Here is a 19,337-nt window from a genome sequence, read left to right on the forward strand (position 1 = left end):
GGACAGTCCCGGTGAGGGTGACCGATCTCACCACATAAATTACATCTGATGTTGTGACAGTCAGCACTTAGGTGACCAGTCTCACCACACAGGTTACATTTTACCACGGTACAGGTGTTAGCCAGATGGCCAGGTTTACCACATTTAAAGCACTTTCTGGGCTGACCGGGGTAGAAGCAAACACCCTTTTCCCTCCCAATAAAGAAGGAGTTGGGCAGATGTTGGGTGATGTTCCCATGTTGGCGCAGCTTCACCAGGACCTTCCACCCTCCAGTCCAGATACCGTCATCATCTCTGTTCTTGGTGAGATCAGACACCAGGTCACAATGTCTGCGGAGCCACACCACAATGTCCTGGGGGGGAACAGCTTCATTCCAGAAGATGATATTGATGATAACGGTATCTGGCTTGGATATGGGAATAAAACTGAATTTATTCCAACCCTCTGTGTCTCTGAACCTGGGGAAGTTGGACCAGAACCTATCCAGATTAGACATGAGCTTAAAGCTGACATCATAGCCCTGTCTATCTGGAAGGTTTATTACCGCCAAGATGTCCGCTGGCACAAACCCCATCTGGTGGCACAGGAGCTCCCTCACCACAAACCTCCTATCTGGAAGGTCCTCCTTGGCACCTCTGTGCCGGAATCTCACCACGTTCCTCCTTTTAAATGCCTGGCCAGTGTAATTGGTGCTGGAGGTGAAAGATGGAGCACCACGGCTCCAGGCATTTCTAGGAGGAACCTGGCGGGTCCCTGCATCCTGTCTTACAGGGTTGGGGTCTACTCTAGGGGGCCCTGCCACATCTGCTGTACTTGTAGGTAAAGGGGGGAAATCCTGCACATTATTGTGTACAACATCACCTGTCCCATCCACCTCTATATCATCATCAGACACAACACCCCACACAGATTGTGCACCCCCTCCAGCCACCAACCCCTCAGGAACATCACAGTCCGCACCCCCAGTCCGTGCCCCAACATTATCACAGTCCTCACCCCCAGTCCGTGCCCCAACATCATCACAGTCCTCACCCCCAGTCCGTGCCCCAACATTATCACAGTCCGCACCCCCAGTCCGTGCCCCAACATTAGAGCTCTGCTCCATTACCCCATCACCTTCATAAACCGGCAAATGTCCACTGTCCTCCTCATGTACTGGGACTTCTGGGACTTGCGGTGCCTCTGCAGGTACCGGAATTGCAAGCTCTTGTTTAGGAACAGCTGCAGGTCTCTGATGTTGCTGTTCTCCATACTTATGCTGATCCTTGAAGGTGAAGTTTGGGGGTTTTATTAGGGGTCTTTTCACCTCCTGGGGCTCCTCTGCGGTGATGTCAGGTATTACATCTGATCTGGGCTCAGAATCAAAATTTAGCTGGTACTGGGAAAAGCGCTCCTGGTTACTATAGGTCTCCGCCAGTGGTCCCATCCTCTCCAGTAAACAGTCCATCTCGCTCACTATGGTGGCCAGCTCTGTGCTCAGTGTATACAGTTTGTTGTCATGCATGGACTTGTACTGTGGGTTCGCAGTCTTTAGTTTGTATATACAGTCAATCTGCATCTGTAGCATTTGTTTTTGGTGTTTCAGCTCCTCCATCCTCCTCACCAGTGCTGGGATCTCCTCCGCCAGCTGTAGCTCTGGTGCCCGGGTGGTCTCTTTGCCCTGCTGGTGGGGTCTGGATAGACTCTCGGGCTGGATGAATACGGAGCCATGGCTGCTTGTATCTGCTGAAGCCAGGTCAGAGTCCGGGGCAGGAACAATTTTGCAGACACTTAGAGATTTCTCCACAAATTTCCCAGGTGTCACCCCCATAGACCCCTCTGCAGTATTTTGGCTCTTACCTCCGGCCTGGGATCTGGTGCGGCCTGAGCGGGTCATGCTGGAGACCACCTCTTGTTGCTGTAGGTTCTCCTGTAATGTCTGCCTCTCCAGAGATGTCCTCCTCTGCCTCTGTGCTGGAGAGTGGAGCTGCACACCTGCTGCCTGTGATCCCCTCACCTCCTGTGCACCTCCTTGTGATCCCCTCACCTCCTGTGCACCATCATGGCCTTGAATAGCAGACTTGTTGTCTCTTACAGGACTTACTTTCTGGGAGCCTTTTGGTTGTTCCCCACACTGAGAGCCTTGGCCGGCCGACTGTATCATCACACGTGTCCCACAAACACTTTCTGCTGCTTCTTTCTTTGCTTTACAAACATCCATTTCTTTATCTTCCATCCTTGCACTTGTAGTGCTTCCATGCTGAGGACTTTGGTGTACAACATCCACTTTAGGATTTTCATCTCCATCAAAAAGAGTCTGGGAGTTTTCCTCCAGTGTAGGCCGAGAAGCCTGGGCCTTGCTTGGGGAGCTTCCCCGCCCAGGGTGGCCCCGCCCTGGGCTTGCTCCAGACATCAGGAGAACTACAGACACACAACCTCACAGCTAGGAGGCAGTATTATAGTAGTTATAGTCTTGTATATAGGAGCAGTATTATAGTAGATATATTCTTGTATATAGGAGGCAGTATTATATTAGTTATATTCTTGTATATAGGAGGCAGTATTATAGTAGTTATATTCTTGTATATAGGAGGCAGTATTATAGTAGTTATATTCTTGTATATAGGAGGCAATTTTTATTAGTAAAAAAAAAAACAGAAATATTACAGTACATTCGACCACAAAAACTAAATGAAAACAATAATCACGTATTATATATCATACACTTGCATTAAAGAGAAAATAAATAAATAACAACACAAAAACATCATGAAGGTGAATATTATTCTATATGTACATTCCTCCATAATGAACGATTTTTCCCATCCTTCCTGACCTCCAAACATTTGATCCACCTCAGTTCTGACATGATCAGGTCCACTGCTCTCCTATCATGGAAGGGTTCACTGTACATGGACACGCGGGTTCTGGTGTGCCAGTGATAGTATTTTATGACGGTGATGATCAGATATAACGTCTCCCGGTCAATGTCCCTCACACTAGATGTTACACCATATATAATTTCAGGGTATTTTAGGGTCTGTAGTCTCAGGATCTTAAGCTTCCTGGATATCGCCTGCCATATGTGTCGCCCTCCCCAACACTCCAATATAAAATGTGTCATGGTCTCCTCCTCCTGACACCCCAAGGGACACTTGCGATCTGACAGACTCAGATATCTTAAATTCCCCCTGACAAATAGTTTGCCGTGTAAGGACAGCCAGGCGATGTCATGAAATTTTTTCGGGAGCCTAACACTATTCAGGAGTCTCAGACTGTCCTGTAAGATGGCGGATGTACAGTCCTTCAGAGCTGGCTGTAAATAGAAGAACGTCCTACACACCATGACATACAGGTCCTTACGGGTCTTACACTCTATATAGGACTTCTCAATGCGCCATCTCTTCAGACATCTGAGCCCGTATTCCAGGTACGGGGGGAGGTAGTCACGCGTCCATCTCCCCCTCTTGAGACTGCCGCCTCGCACCCAAGACTCTGCAAAAGGCAATATCCAGTCCCTGATACTATTCGCCCACAGGGAGCTGTTGTTTGAGTCCATGCAACCAAAATTAACTTTTAGAAACATGGAGTCAAAGAACACCCTTGGATTCAGCATATCCAACCCACCCTCTCTCCTCTGTAGGTAGGTGATCCCTCTTTTTATTGGGTTCAACCTGTTCCCCCAAAACATCTGGAAGAACAGGCTAAAGAGCCGAGCGGAGAAACATTCTGGCAAAGGAAAAACGACAGAGACATACAAGAAGACGGGGACCAGGTAAGTCTTCAACATTGTAACCCTTTCTCTATAGGTCAGCCTCCAGTTCTTCCATCGCTGAACCTTTGCATTTCCGGCTTCCAACTTCTCTTCCCAATTTAGTTTGGCATTATCGTCCCTCCCAAATTTGACCCCTAGGATTTTAATATAGGAGGAGGCTCTCACAAATTGGGGCAGATCAAAGTCTGGATCAGAATCAGATATCCAGAGAGCTTGACTCTTCTCAAAGTTGACCAGAGACCCTGAGGCCTCCGAGTAACTTCTGATGGCCATAGACAACATCTCCACCTCACGAGGCTCAGATATCACTACAGTCACATCATCCGCATAGGCAACAACACTCAGGGGCAGGGAGTGGGGGACCGGCACCCCCTGAAAACCACACTCCTGCAGTGACCTCAGAAACGGATCTAAGGCAAATACATACAGCAGCGGACTCAGTGGGCAACCTTGTCTCACCCCCGCCTCAACCCTGAAGGTGTCACCCTGCCAACCATTAATCAGAGGAAAGCTCTCGGCCTCACAATACAAAGTCTTCAGCCAATCGATGAATTGTCCCGGAATACCGTACTTTGACAAAGTGGCCCATAGATACTCGTGATCTACTCTGTCAAAGGCTTTAGCCTGGTCAAGACTGACAACATATCTCCCACACCTCAGGGCTTTACATCTCTCAAACATCTCCCTTATGGAGATCACTGCCCCAGAGATGTTCCGCCCTTTTACTGTGCCATACTGACAGCCTGCCAACAGTGCCGGGGACAGACAAACTAACCTAGAAAACAGGATTTTTGCCAGAATCTTCCTGTCGACATTCAAGAGGGCAATTGGCCTCCAGTTCTTGATGTCACTCGGCTCTTTACCTTTAGACAGCAGAATCAGCGAGGACACTCTCATGGATGGAGGCATCAGGTGACTTTCTAGACAATTTGTGTAAACATCCACGAGGATTGGGGCCAAGAGGTCTCTGAATGTCTTATAGAATTCTGCTGTTATCCCATCCGGACCTGGTGCCTTCTTCAGATGTAACTTATCAATGGCCTCTTTGACCTCTGCCACCGTCAATTCTGCTGTCAAAGGAGAAAAGTCCAAATCATTAGTATCAGGGAGCGGAGTTGTCTCCAAGAATTGGGTCATCTTGTCTCTATCCAAAACCTTCCTCTGAAACAAGTCAGCATAGTACGATCTCACCACCCCCAGGATACCCTCCCGAGATTCCTGCAAAACACCCTGGGAGTCAGTGAGACCGGTGACAGATTTATTTGCCACCCGCTCCCGGCAATTCTCAAAGGGATCAGGAGACCCTAAGGACCCATAATCCCTTTCAAGAACCAGGGAGGTATACCTGCTGTACTGATACTGCCTTATCTCAGATTTCAGCTGGTCTATCCTTTGTTGGTCCCCACCCGCCGAATATAGTGACTCCAATTCTTTGCGCAGCTTGAGATACTGGCCATACTTACTCCTCCCCTTTTTAAAGGACAGTCTCTTTAAGAGGGTTCTGATCTCATCCTTGACATCCTCCCACCAGGCGGCCATATCATCATAGAAGTCCACCCGCTCTAGCTGACTCTGCATGAAGGAATGAACACATGTCTGAACATAGTCATCCTCCAACATACTAGAGTTGAGCTTCCATAGCCCCCTACCAATATCTGGGCGCTTAGTGGCTCCTAAACAGAAAACCAAGGCCATATGATCTGAATATGGGACAACTTTCTCACACATCTCACTAACCATTTCTGCAGGACTCACAAACGCCATGTCAATCCTACTGCTCCTGTCAGAACATGTGTATGTAAATTTTGGCTTTCTACCGCCCCGTGTAAAGACATCACTTAACCCGGACTGCAAGATCATGTTATTAAGGACTTTTGAGTCCCTGGCCACCGCTCTACCTGAGGACCTGTCACCTGAAGTCCTAGTGACATTGAAATCCCCGGCCATTATAACAGGGACAGCTGTAAACAGATATGGCTTGACATCATTAAACAACTGGACCCTTTCTGTCACTGTCTGCGGGCCATAGATATTTATGAGCCGGAGCCTTCTACCATGTATAGTGACCTCAAGGATCAGACACCTTCCCATGATGACCTCTGTCATCCTATGTATTGTCACATCCCTGGTGGTAAACAATATGGCCACCCCGGCATAAGGCTCCACAGCCAGTGACCAGAAAGAGGGACCAGACGTCCATTCCCTCTCAGCCTCACGTAGGTGCCCCAGTGTAGTCAGGCGTGTCTCCTGTAAGAAGATGACATCTCTGTCCAGATATCTAAGATGGTCATAAACTATGTGCCGTGTCCTCTTCACTTTAATACTGTTCACATTACTTGAAGCAAGTTTTAAAGTAAACCCAGCCATGATAAGATAGTACAAGAAGAGCAGAGACCTGACGCCCATCATCACAAGTCAGAATCTGAGTCCCGCTGTCCACCACCTGTCTCCATGTCTGACTCTGCATTAGCTTTTACAGTCTGGGGTTTTCTTTTTATTGGGGGTTGGTCCCTTGTGTCATCATCACATTCGTCCTCTATTCTTTTTAACTCTGTGTCTAAATCACCGTCAAACTCTGACAGAACCTCGTATCTGTTGGACACGACCATTACTCCTGCCCCATTGTTGACCTTTTTCTGACTGGTGGTATACTCTCTCTCTGGCCTGCGGGATGAGGTGTCTTTTTTCCTTCTTTTAATTTTCTGGGCCTTACTTTCCTCAGATGCAGATGGGGATACAGAAGAGGATACCCCCGGTTGCTGCTGGTCCTGTGGGACAACCTCCATTCCACCTTGTGTGTTTTCTAACTGCTGAGGTGTTGGTGCGGTGTTACCCAAGTCTGGCTGGACCTCCTGTCTTGTTAATATAGACCCAGATATCAAAATCTCCTCCTCTACAGCCTCTGCCCCCGCCACAAGGTCCTCATCAGGAAGCTCCCGGCAGATGTTGTGCCAGGCATTGGGACAGTCCCGGTGAGGGTGACCGATCTCACCACAGAGATTGCACCTGATGTTCTGGCAGTCAGCACTTAGGTGACCAGTTTCCCCACATAGATTACATTTTACCACTGTACATGTATTTGCCAGATGGCCAGGTTTACCACATTTAAAGCACTTTCTGGGCTGACCAGGGTAGAAACAAACGCCCTTTTCCCTCCCAATGAAGAAGGAATTGGGCAGATGATGTGTGATGTTCCCATGTTGGCGCAGCTTCACCAGGACCTTCCACCCTCCAGTCCAGATACCGTCATCATCTCTGTTCTTGGTGAGATCAGACACCAGGTCACAATGTCTGCGGAGCCACACCACAATGTCCTGGGGAGGAACAGCTTCATTCCAGAAGATGATGTTTATGATGACGGTATCTGGCTTGGATATGGGAATAAAACTGAATTTACTCCATCCATCCTTGTCTCTGAATCTGGGGAAGTTGGACCAGAACCTATCCAGATTAGACATGAGCTTAAAGCTGACATCATAGCCCTGTCTATCTGGTAGGTTTATTACAGCCAAGATGTCCGCTGGCACAAACCCCATCTGGTGGCACAGGAGCTCCCTCACCACAAACCTCCTATCCGGAAGGTCCTCCTTGGCACCTCTGTGCCGGAATCGCACAACATTCCTCCTTTTAAATGCCTGGCCAGTGTAATTGGCGCTGGAGGTGAAGGATGGAGCACCACGGCTCCAGGCATTTCTAGGAGGAACCTGGCGGGTACCTGCGTCCTGTCTTACAGGGTTGGGGTCTACTCTAGGGGGCCCTGCCACATTTGCTGTGCTTGTGGGTAAAGGGGGGAAATCCTGCACAGTATTTTGTACAATAACACCTGTCCCATCCACCTCTATATCATCATCAGACACAACACCCCACACAGATTGTGCACCCCCTCCAGCCACCGACCCCTCAGGAACATCACAGTCCGCACCCCCAGTCCGTGCCCCAACATTATCACAATCCACACCCCCAGTCCGTGCCCCAACATTAGTGCTCTGCTCCATCACCCCATCACCTTCATACACTGGTAAAAGTCCAATGTCCTGCTGATGTACTGGGACTTCTGGGACTTGTGGTGCCTCTGTTGGTCTCTGCTCCTGCTCAGGCCCAGCTGCAGGTTCCTGTGGCTGTTGTTCCTCGCCATACTTGCATATGTCCCCATCCTGGAAAGAGAACCGTGCCGGCTGTATGAGGGGTCTTGTCCCTTGCTGGGGCTCCTCCGGGGTGATGTCCGGTTCTATATCAGGTTTGGAGTCTGCTTCAAAGTTCAGCCTGTAGTTGGAGAATCGTTCCTGGTTCTTATACGTCTCTGCCAGTGGCCCCATCTTTACCAGTATACAGTCCATCTCCTTTACAATATCTGCGAGCTCAATGCTGAGTGTGTACAGTCTCTTATCATGTAGAGTCTTGTACTGGGGATTTGCAGCCTTTAGCATATACACTGAGTCAATCTGCATGTGCAGCATACCCTTCAGGTGCTTGAGCTCCTCCATCCTCCTCACCAGAGCAGGGATCTCCTCCGCCAGCTGTAGCTCTGGTGCCCGGGCGGTCTCTTTGCCCTGCTGGTGGGGTTTGGGCAGTCTCTGAGGCTCCTTGAATGTATCAGACCCATGAGCAGCTGTATCAAGGTCTCTGGCCTGGGATCTGGTGCGGCCTGAGCGGGTCATGCTGGAGACCACATCTTGTTTCTGCAGGTTCTCTTGCAGTGTTTGTCTCTCCAGTGATGTCCTCCTGTGTCTCTGTGCTGGAGAGTGGAGCTGCACACCTGCTGCATATGATCCACTCTGCCCCAGCTCCTGTGCACCATCATGGCCTGGAATAGCAGACTCTGGGTCTCTTACAGAGGTTTCTTTCTTGGAGTCTCTTGGTTGTTCACCAAGCTGAGAGCCTTGGCCGGCCGACTGTATAATATCACACTCACATACACTTGCTGCTTCTTTCTTTACTTTACTCACATCCATGTCTTTACTTTCTTTCTTTGCACTTGCAGTGCTTCCATGCTGAGGACTTCTTTGTGGAAAATCCACTTTAGGATTTACCTCCATATCAGAAAGAGCATTGGAGTTTTCATCCAGTGTAGGCCGAGAAGCCTGGGCCTTGCTTGGGGAGCTTCCCCGCCCAGGGTGGCCCCGCCCTGGGCTTGCTCCAGACATGAGGAGAACCACAGACACAACCTCACAGCTAGGAGGCAGTATTATAGTAGTTATAGTCTTGTATATAGGAGCAGTATTATAGTAGATATATTCTTGTATATAGGAGGCAGTATTATAGTAGTTATATTCTTGTACATAGGAGCAGTATTATAGTAGTTATAGTCTTGTATATAGGAGCAGTATTATAGTAGTTATATTCTTGTATATAGGAGACAGTATTATAGTATTTATATTCTTGTACATAGGAGCAGTATTATAGTAGTTATATTCTTGTATATAGGAGGCAGTATTATAGTAGTTATATTCTTGTATATAGGAGACAGTATTATAGTAGTTATATTCTTGTATATAGGAGCAGTATTATAGTAGTTATATTCTTGTATATAGGAGGCAGTATTATAGTAGTTATATTCTTGTATATAGGAGCAGTATTATAGTAGTTATATTCTTGTATATAGGAGACAGTATTATAGTAGTTATATTCTTGTATATAGGAGCAGTATTATAGTAGTTATATTCTTGTATATAGGAGGCAGTATTATAGTAGTTATATTCTTGTATATAGGAGCAGTATTATAGTAGTTATATTCTTGTATATAGGAGACAGTATTATAGTAGTTATATTCTTGTATATAGCAGACAGTATTATAGTAGTTATATTCTTGTACATAGGAGCAGTATTATAGTAGTTATATTCTTGTATATAGGAGCAGTATTATAGTAGTTATATTCTTGTATATAGGAAGCAGTTTTATATTTATATTCTTGTATATAGGAGGCAGTATTATAGTAGTTATATTACAGTACATAGGAGCAGTATTATGGTAGTTATACATAGGAGGCAGCAAAAGACTGACATGGAGCACAGGAAGGAGTTACTCCTAGGGTAAAGCAGGTGAAGGAGAGCAGTATCATGAAGCAAGATAGGAGTACATTTTGATAACATTGCGCTCTCTATTAGAAGCTGTAGCGCTGCCAATGTCCTAGTCTGAAGATGACGTGACTTTGTCTCCTTGCCTGGGGCAATGACATAACGTTTGACTCATTTATTGACAGGATGGATGGAAGGTATCCGGCTCTCAGACGGAGAGAGGGGCTGGGTGCCGGCGACTCATGTGGAGGAGATCACCAATAAGAACGCTCGGCTGCGCAACCTGAGGGAGAACAAAAGAATCAAGCACGCCACCAGCAAACTAGAGATGAAACCTCCGTAGTCTGAACCCCCCCCAATGACATGCTCCCCCATGTGGGGTTGTGGTCCGCACATAGAACATTTCAACGTCCTGTACATTTCAGCTGTCTATCTGTAGTTGTACTGTCCCCTTGTTTGCTCATGGGGACCCCCCCAATGTGATTGGAACCTTCATACCTTGGTGGGGATATAGAAGAGGCCTTCGAACCCGTCACACAGGACTGCTGCAATAAACAACGACTTTCCCATGATCCTGAGAAGATGCCATCTGTGAGGGACAAGGAGACCTGCAGCACGATAGTGACACAAGTGCCGACGACTTGCCAGAACCACGAGGATGAAATATTCCGGCCAATCTTTGTCCATGTTGGGTGGGCTGAACCCCCCCGAGAGACGCAGTAATAATGTAATATAAATAGCAGGAGATCATATGAGTCTCCATAGACCACGAGACGTGGAATGGCCACAGAGAACTCTGTATATAGCCCGACATTGCTGTGTAATTAAATCTCCTTCATATCAGCGTCTCTATGGTTCTTTGTGATACGAGTTTCTCACAGATCTTCGCCTAAGGCGGCATTTATGACTCCAATCTTATAATTGGACAATGGAGGAATCTGGTTGATATTGGGTACAGGGACATCAGGCGGTGTCTGATTGTGTCTGGATCTGAGGTCGAGGAATGGGAGATACATGGATGTTATGTCAGGATTAGGCTGGGTTCACACCACGTTTTTTGCCATACTGTGGAACAGTATGGGAAAAAGTATACCGTATGCGTTTTTAAACCGTATACTGTTTTTAAAATTGCATACGGTTCCGTCCGTTTTTAATTTAAAAAAAACATATGTTTTTGAAATTTTTATTTAAAATAAATTCATTTTTTTAAATGTTGACTTTAGGATGCAAATGCGCATGTGCAAAGTAAAAACCGTATATACGGATTTCCCGTATGGAACCATATACTTGTGCATTTCCCATTGACGTCAATGTTAAAAAAAAAAAAGTATGCGGTTGCAGTACGGTTTTTAAACCGGAGACAAAACCATGGTCAACCAAGGTTTTGAGTACAGGAAAAAAAACGTATTGCAAGCAAACCGTCCGCAACCGGATGCATACAGTTTTTAATTATTTGTCTATGTATGCGGTGTTCCATATGTTTTCAATTATAAAACAGTATAAGGTTTAAAAACGCATACGGTTTACTTTTTCCCATACTGTTCCATCCGTTTTTTTGCCATACGGTTTTCTTTAGAAAAAACTGATTGAAAACAGTATGGCAAAAACGTGATGTGAACCCAGCCTTATACAGAAAATCTCTCACATCCATAGAGAAAACTAACTACGGCCTCAATGGAGGAAGCAGCAGAAACGTGACATATTTCTGTAAAGCAATCAGGATGCCTAAAGCTGTTGCAAAACTACAACTCCCAGCATGCCCGGACAGCCGTTGGCTGTCCGGGCATGCTGGGAGTTGTAGTTTTGCAACAGCTGGAGGCACACTAGAAGAATGAAAATGACTGCTTACAATCCTGAAGCTCCAGCAAGGTGACACCGACCTCGTGCTGCCTGATGTTCACATTATCCTGCCCGAGACGTTACAGATCTATCAGTCTGTAGAACACACGGGTGATTAGCAATGGTAATGAGCTCCAGAAATAGTCACAGCGTAGACGTCGACTGTAGAGCGCACATCACAGTATAGACTACCACAACATTAACTTCTTTTTTTTTTTCTTTCTTTAAACTGTAATTGTTATAGAAAATGTTTGTTTTTCAAACAATAAACAAAAGCGACAAGAATGAACAACAAATAACATCACAAGAGGTCAGAGACCCCGAAACAGTCCATAGGTTACAGTAAGGGAGCAGAAAAATATCACAGCATATTGGGAAAGGTAAAGCACATCAGTCAGAGCTGCCTAATGTACACATGAAGTATAGAAGAGAGAATACAACGTTATCTACTAAAGTAAGTCACTATGTATATACCAAGAATCACATTACTTATCCTGTACTGATCCTGAGTTATATCCTGTATTATACTCCAGAGCTGTACTCACTATTCTGCTGGTGAGGTCACTATGTATATACCAAGAATCACATTACTTATCCTGTACTGATCCTGAGTTATATCCTGTATTATACTCCAGAGCTGTACTCACTATTCTGCTGGTGAGGTCACTGTGTACATACATTACATTACTTATCCTGTACTGATCCTGAGTTATATCCTGTATTATACTCCAGAGCTGTACTCACTATTCTGCTGGTGAGGTCACTGTGTACATACATTACATTACTTATCCTGTACTGATCCTGAGTTATATCCTGTATTATACTCCAGAGCTGTACTCACTATTCTGCTGGTCAGGTCACTGTGTACATACATTACATTACTTATCCTGTACTGATCCTGAGTTATATCCTGTATTATACCCCAGAGCTGTACTCACTATTCTGCTGGTGAGGTCACTATGTATATACCAAGAATCACATTACTTATCCTGTACTGATCCTGAGTTATATCCTGTATTATACTCCAGAGCTGTACTCACTATTCTGCTGGTGAGGTCACTGTGTACATCCATTACATTACTTATCCTGTACTGATCCTGAGTTATATCCTGTATTATACTCCAGAGCTGTACTCACTATTCTGCTGTTGAGGTCACTGTGTACATACATTACATTACTTATCCTGTACTGATCCTGAGTTATATTCTGTATTATACCCCAGAGCTGTACTCACTATTCTGCTGGTGAGGTCACTATGTATATAACAAGAATCAATTACTTATCCTGTACTGATCCTGAGTTATATCCTGTATTATACTCCAGAGCTGTACTCACTATTCTGCTGGTGAGGTCACTATGTATATAACAAGAATCACATTACTTATCCTGTACTGATCCTGAGTTATATCCTGTATTATACTCCAGAGCTGTACTCACTATTCTGCTGGTGAGGTCACTGTGTATATACATTACATTACTTATCCTGTACTGATCCTGAGTTATATCCTGTATTATACTCCAGAGCTGTACTCACTATTCTGCTGTTGAGGTCACTGTGTACATACATTACATTACTTATCCTGTACTGATCCTGAGTTATATCCTGTATTATACTCCAGAGCTGTACTCACTATTCTGCTGGTGAGGTCACTGTGTACATACATTACATTACTTATCCTGTACTGATCCTGAGTTATATCCTGTATTATACTCCAGAGCTGTACTCACTATTCTGCTGGTGAGGTCACTGTGTACATACATTACATTACTTATCCTGTACTGATCCTGAGTTATATCCTGTATTATACTCCAGAGCTGTACTCACTATTCTGCTGGTCAGGTCACTGTGTACATACATTACATTACTTATCCTGTACTGATCCTGAGTTATATCCTGTATTATACCCCAGAGCTGTACTCACTATTCTGCTGGTGAGGTCACTATGTATATACCAAGAATCACATTACTTATCCTGTACTGATCCTGAGTTATATCCTGTATTATACTCCAGAGCTGTACTCACTATTCTGCTGGTGAGGTCACTGTGTACATCCATTACATTACTTATCCTGTACTGATCCTGAGTTATATCCTGTATTATACTCCAGAGCTGTACTCACTATTCTGCTGTTGAGGTCACTGTGTACATACATTACATTACTTATCCTGTACTGATCCTGAGTTATATTCTGTATTATACCCCAGAGCTGTACTCACTATTCTGCTGGTGAGGTCACTATGTATATAACAAGAATCAATTACTTATCCTGTACTGATCCTGAGTTATATCCTGTATTATACTCCAGAGCTGTACTCACTATTCTGCTGGTGAGGTCACTATGTATATAACAAGAATCACATTACTTATCCTGTACTGATCCTGAGTTATATCCTGTATTATACTCCAGAGCTGTACTCACTATTCTGCTGGTGAGGTCACTGTGTATATACATTACATTACTTATCCTGTACTGATCCTGAGTTATATCCTGTATTATACTCCAGAGCTGTACTCACTATTCTGCTGTTGAGGTCACTGTGTACATACATTACATTACTTATCCTGTACTGATCCTGAGTTATATCCTGTATTATACTCCAGAGCTGTACTCACTATTCTGCTGGTGAGGTCACTGTGTACATACATTACATTACTTATCCTGTACTGATCCTGAGTTATATCCTGTATTATACTCCAGAGCTGTACTCACTATTCTGCTGGTGAGGTCACTGTGTATATACATTACATTACTTATCCTGTACTGATCCTGAGTTATATCCTGTATTATACTCCAGAGCTGTACTCACTATTCTGCTGTTGAGGTCACTGTGTACATACATTACATTACTTATCCTGTACTGATCCTGAGTTATATCCTGTATTATACTCCAGAGCTGTACTCACTATTCTGCTGGTGAGGTCACTGTGTACATACATTACTTATCCTGTACTCATCCTGAGTTATATCCTGTATTATACTCCAGAGCTGCACTCACTATTCTGCTGGTGAGGTCACTGTGTACATACATTACATTACTTATCCTGTACTGATCCTGAGTTATATCCTGTATTATACTCCAGAGCTGTACTCACTATTCTGCTGGTGAGGTCACTGTGTACATACATTACATTACTTACCCTGTACTGATCCTGAGTTATATCCTGTATTATACCCCAGAGCTGCACTCACTATTCTGCTGGTGAGGTCACTGTGTACATACATTACATTACTTATCCTGTACTGATCCTGAGTTATATCCTGTATTATACCCCAGAGCTGTACTCACTATTCTGCTGGTGATGTCACTGTGTACATACATTACATTACTTATCCTGTACTGATCCTGAGTTATATCCTGTATTATACTCCAGAGCTGTACTCACTATTCTGCTGGTGAGGTCACTGTGTACATACATTACATTACTTGTCCTGTACTGATCCTGATTATATCCTGTATTATACCCCAGAGCTGTACTCACTATTCTGCTGGTGAGGTCACTGTGTACATACATTACATTACTTGTCCTGTACTGATCCTGAGTTATATCCTGTATTATACTCCAGAGCTGTACTCACTATTCTGCTGGTGAGGTCACTGTGTACATACATTACATTACTTGTCCTGTACTGATCCTGAGTTATATCCTGTATTATACTCCAGATCTGTACTCACTATTCTGCTGGTGAGGTCACTGTGTACATACATTACTTATCCTGTACTGATCCTGAGTTATATCCTGTATTATACTCCAGAGCTGTACTCACTATTCTGCTGGTGAGGTCACTGTGTACATACATTACTTATCCTGTACTGATCCTGAGTTATATCCTGTATTATACTCCAGAGCTGTACTCACTATTCTGCTGGTGAGGTCACTGTGTACATACATTACTTATCCTGTACTGATCCTGAGTTATATCCTGCATTATACTCCAGAGCTGTACTCACTATTCTGCTGGTGGGATCACTGTGTACATACATTACATTACTTATCCTGTACTGATCCTGAGTTATATCCTGTATTATACCCCAGAGCTGTACTCACTATTCTGCTGGTGAGGTCACTGTGTACATACATTACATTACTTATCCTGTACTGATCCTGAGTTATATCCTGTATTATACTCCAGAGCTGTACTCACTATTCTGCTGGTGATGTCACTGTGTACATACATTACATTACTTATCCTGTACTGATCCTGAGTGATATCCTGTAATTATGTTGGATTTATCTAGTGAGAAAGCTCTCAGTTCTCTATCGCACAGATCACTAAAAATACAGTGTAACATTTGCAGGTGAAACTTTTACGGGCAGAGATCACACTTCCAGAAATAGCAGAGTTGTATGAGAATTTCAATTAATGCTTAGATCACCCGCTATGACCAGATCTGAACACCAGGGGGCAGTGTAGGATCACCTAGGAATGGTCATAGCTTTACTTAGGAGTAACTAGCAGCCAGTATATGTGTATAGCAGTGTTTTCCAACCAGTGTGCCTCCAGCAGTTGCAAAACTACAACTTCCAGCATGCCAGGACAGCCAATGGCAGGTTATCTATACACTACAGCAGTGTTCTTCAAATTTACAGACCACCGGTTGTTGCAAAACTACAACTCCTAGCATGCCCAGAAAGCCGTTTGCTGTCCGTGCATGCTGGGAGCTGTAGTTTGGCAATAACTATACACTATAGCAGGGGTCTCCAAGCTGTGGACCTCCAGATGTTGCCAAACTACAACGCCCAGCATGCCTGGACAGCCAATTGAGTTGCAGTTTTGCAACAGCTGGTGGCACCCTGGTTGGGAAACACTGCATTCATGTATGTATCATATTGTAAAGACAACCTTCCATTGGGTGAAATGTATGGAGACTTCCCTGTATTTTTACTATATAAATGCTGGTTGTCTGGGCATGCTGGGAGTTGTAGTTCGGCAACAGCTGAAGGCACGCTGGTTGGGAAACACTGGTCTACAAAGATAAGCCAGTTGCCCCATCTCCTGCTGCGTGTGGCCCCATCCCAGGTCTTCATCCCAGCTGGGAACCTGAGGTTACTTATAGCCAGGTCAGGTGTGGTTGTCCCAGCTGGACGACAGGTAGATGCCCTGAGGACCATGCTGGGAGCAGATCATTACTGACGGACAATTACAGGTAAGGCTGCTTTCACACTCTGAGCATTCATCCGTTATTAAATGTACGTTTTCTGTGTAAAAAACGGATGTTTAATAATGGATGAAATAAAGGGTGCTAATGGCTGAATAAATATTCATCCGTTAAGACCCGTTATCCCTCATGTATGGCCGAACACCTCTGCTTACAGACTCCCACAGCCGGGACTACTACTACTACTCCTATCATGGAACAGACTTGTTTCCTTGATGGGAGTAAAAATTCCCCAGCTGCAGGAGTCTGCAGACAGATGGGGAGGCTATATTAGTGCTTGTACTACTACCCCCATCATGGAACAGAGTCTGTTCCATGATGGGGGTTGTAGTACAGGGGCTGAGGGATTGATTGCACCGGGTTTCACTTCTGAGACCCGATCTGATCAAAAGTTAAGATATGTGAAAAGCATTCTAGCAGATAACGCTATATGTCTGCCCCCCCACAGCTCTTCTATATACATATACACCTGCCGCCCTATGAATGAAAAGTATTTCTATTAGCAGCGCATAGTGCAGGCTCCCGGTACGAAGCGCTGCTAATAGAAATACTTTTCATTCATAGGGCGGTAGGGGCATATGTATATAGAAGCACTGGGGGGGCAGACATATAGCATTATCTGCCCCCCAGTGCTTCTATATACATATACCCCTGCTGCCATGTGAATGAAAGGTATTTCTATTAGCAGCGCATAATACCGGGAGCCTGCACTATGCTCTGCTAATAGAAATACCTTTCATTCATAGGGCGGTAGGGGCATATGTATATAGAAGCACTGGGGGGGGGGGGGGCAGACATATAGCATTATCTGCCCCCCAGTGCTTCTACATACATATACCCCTGCTGCCATATGAATGAAAGGTATTTCTATTAGCAGCGTATAGAGACTGGAGCCGGCACTATGCTCTGCTAATAGAAATACCTTTCATTCAATACCTTTCATTCATACGGCGGTAGGGGCATATGTGTATATAAAAGTGCTGTGGGGGGCAGACATATAGCGTTATCTGCCCCCCCAGTGCTTCTATATACATGTACCCCTGCTGCCATGTGAATGAAAGGTATTTCTATTAGCAGCGCATAGAGACTGGAGCCGGCACTATGCTCTGCTAATAGAAATACTTTCATTCATACGGTGGTAGGGGCATATGTATATAGAAGAGCTGTGGGGGGCAGACATATACATTAATGTGCCGGCGGGGGATATATATTTAATGCGCAGGCGGGGGTCATATCTAATGCACTGTTAGGATATATAGGCTATATGTCTGCCCCCCCCCCTCCTCTGCAGCACTATATATCTTGCCCCCCCACAGTGCTCTTTGGCCCCTGCTACTCTCAAAGTTCACTTTTCAATCTCTCGCTGAGAGCCCTGATCGGCCATTCAGGGCTCCCCACGGGGGATTCAACAGTGAAAGTTAAAACACACGATACATCGCAGACCATGCCGCCCGCTCCCCTGCTTAATACCTTTTGATCGCATCGGCTCTCAGAAGTGAAACCCAGTGCGATCAATCCCTCAGCCCCTGTACTACAACCCCCATCATGGAACAGACTCTGTTCCATGATGGGGGTTGTAGTACAAACACTAATGTAGCCTCCCCAGCTGTCTGCAGACTCCTGCAGCCCCGGGGAATTACTACTCCCATCATGGAAACAAGTCAGTTCCATGATGGGAGTAGTAGTCCTCCCTCAGCACTGCAGAAGTCTGCTGATGTCACCTCTTCTGAGCTCAGAAGTAATAACGGATATAATAAACTGTGTGCAAACGGATGACATACAGGCTCATCCGTCAGCCATAGACTTCAATGTTAAAAATAACGGCCTTTAATTTACCCGTTTATTGTGACGGAAGAAAAATTAGTGCATGTCCCGTTATTTCTTCCGTCACAACTAACGTCCGTTATTCATGACTGACTATAACGGATCATAAAGGATAATCAAAAAATCCCATAGACTTTAATGGGATAGTTTAACAGCCGTTTACCAGGGATTTTCTAACGGACGTTTGTAACGGATTAATTTTTATAGTGTGAAAGCAGCTTAAAATGTGCCCTATAATGTCAGGAACTGCAAACCTCCTCTGTCCAGGGAACTGCATTGTTAGCAGATTAATAGAGGAAGTATAACCAATGGGTCATGGAAAAAAATCAGGCATTGTATTAGAAGACCCATTATGAGATTTGCCATGGAGCCCCAAGTTTTCTATGTAAGGCTCTGCTGATAACAGAAGACAACTAAACAGTCCCCAGAGAACAGATACATCCACAAGAGGGAGCTGTATACTCAGTGTCCCATCCACAAGAGGGAGCTGTATACTCAGTGTCCCATCCACAAGAGGGAGCTGTATACTCGGTGTCCCATCCACAAGAGGGAGCTGTATACTCGGTGTCCCATCCACAAGAGGGAGCTGTATACTCGGTGTCCCATCCACAAGAGGGAGCTGTATACTCGGTGTCCCATCCACAAGAGGGAGCTGTATACTCGGTGTCCCATCCACAAGAGGGAGCTGTATACTCGGTGTCCCATCCACAAGAGGGAGCTGTATACTCAGTGTCCCATCCACA

The 19,337-nt window shown here is 45.1% G+C and overlaps 1 protein-coding gene and 1 long non-coding RNA gene across 9 annotated transcripts in view; one reads left to right on the forward strand and one right to left on the reverse strand.

Moving 5' to 3' along the window:
• Nucleotides 1-10,613, forward strand: part of ARHGEF19 (Rho guanine nucleotide exchange factor 19) — a 90,962-nt gene extending 80,349 nt beyond the window's left edge. Inside the window, exon 16 of the mRNA XM_056543565.1 lies at nucleotides 9,956-10,613. Within this exon, the coding sequence (XP_056399540.1) occupies nucleotides 9,956-10,113 (158 nt within the window). The 3' untranslated portion in view covers nucleotides 10,114-10,613. The remainder of the gene's footprint in view (nucleotides 1-9,955) is intronic.
• LOC130294112 (uncharacterized) overlaps nucleotides 1-19,337 on the reverse strand; it is a 196,227-nt gene that overhangs the window by 95,238 nt on the left and 81,652 nt on the right. Inside the window, exons 6-7 of one of the 8 annotated variants that reach the window (XR_008848390.1) lie at nucleotides 11,620-11,705; nucleotides 9,935-10,053 (exon numbers count right to left, since the gene is read on the reverse strand). The exons of 5 other annotated variants lie outside the window; for them this stretch is intronic. This is a non-coding gene — a long non-coding RNA (uncharacterized LOC130294112). Of the gene's footprint in view, nucleotides 1-9,608; nucleotides 10,054-11,619; nucleotides 11,706-19,337 lie in introns of those variants that run through there. 2 more of the 8 variants (XR_008848388.1, XR_008848393.1) reach the window with 2 other exon arrangements.

The sequence above is a fragment of the Hyla sarda genome, chromosome 10, assembly GCF_029499605.1.
Source record: "Hyla sarda isolate aHylSar1 chromosome 10, aHylSar1.hap1, whole genome shotgun sequence".
Lineage (NCBI taxonomy): Eukaryota > Metazoa > Chordata > Amphibia > Anura > Hylidae > Hyla > Hyla sarda.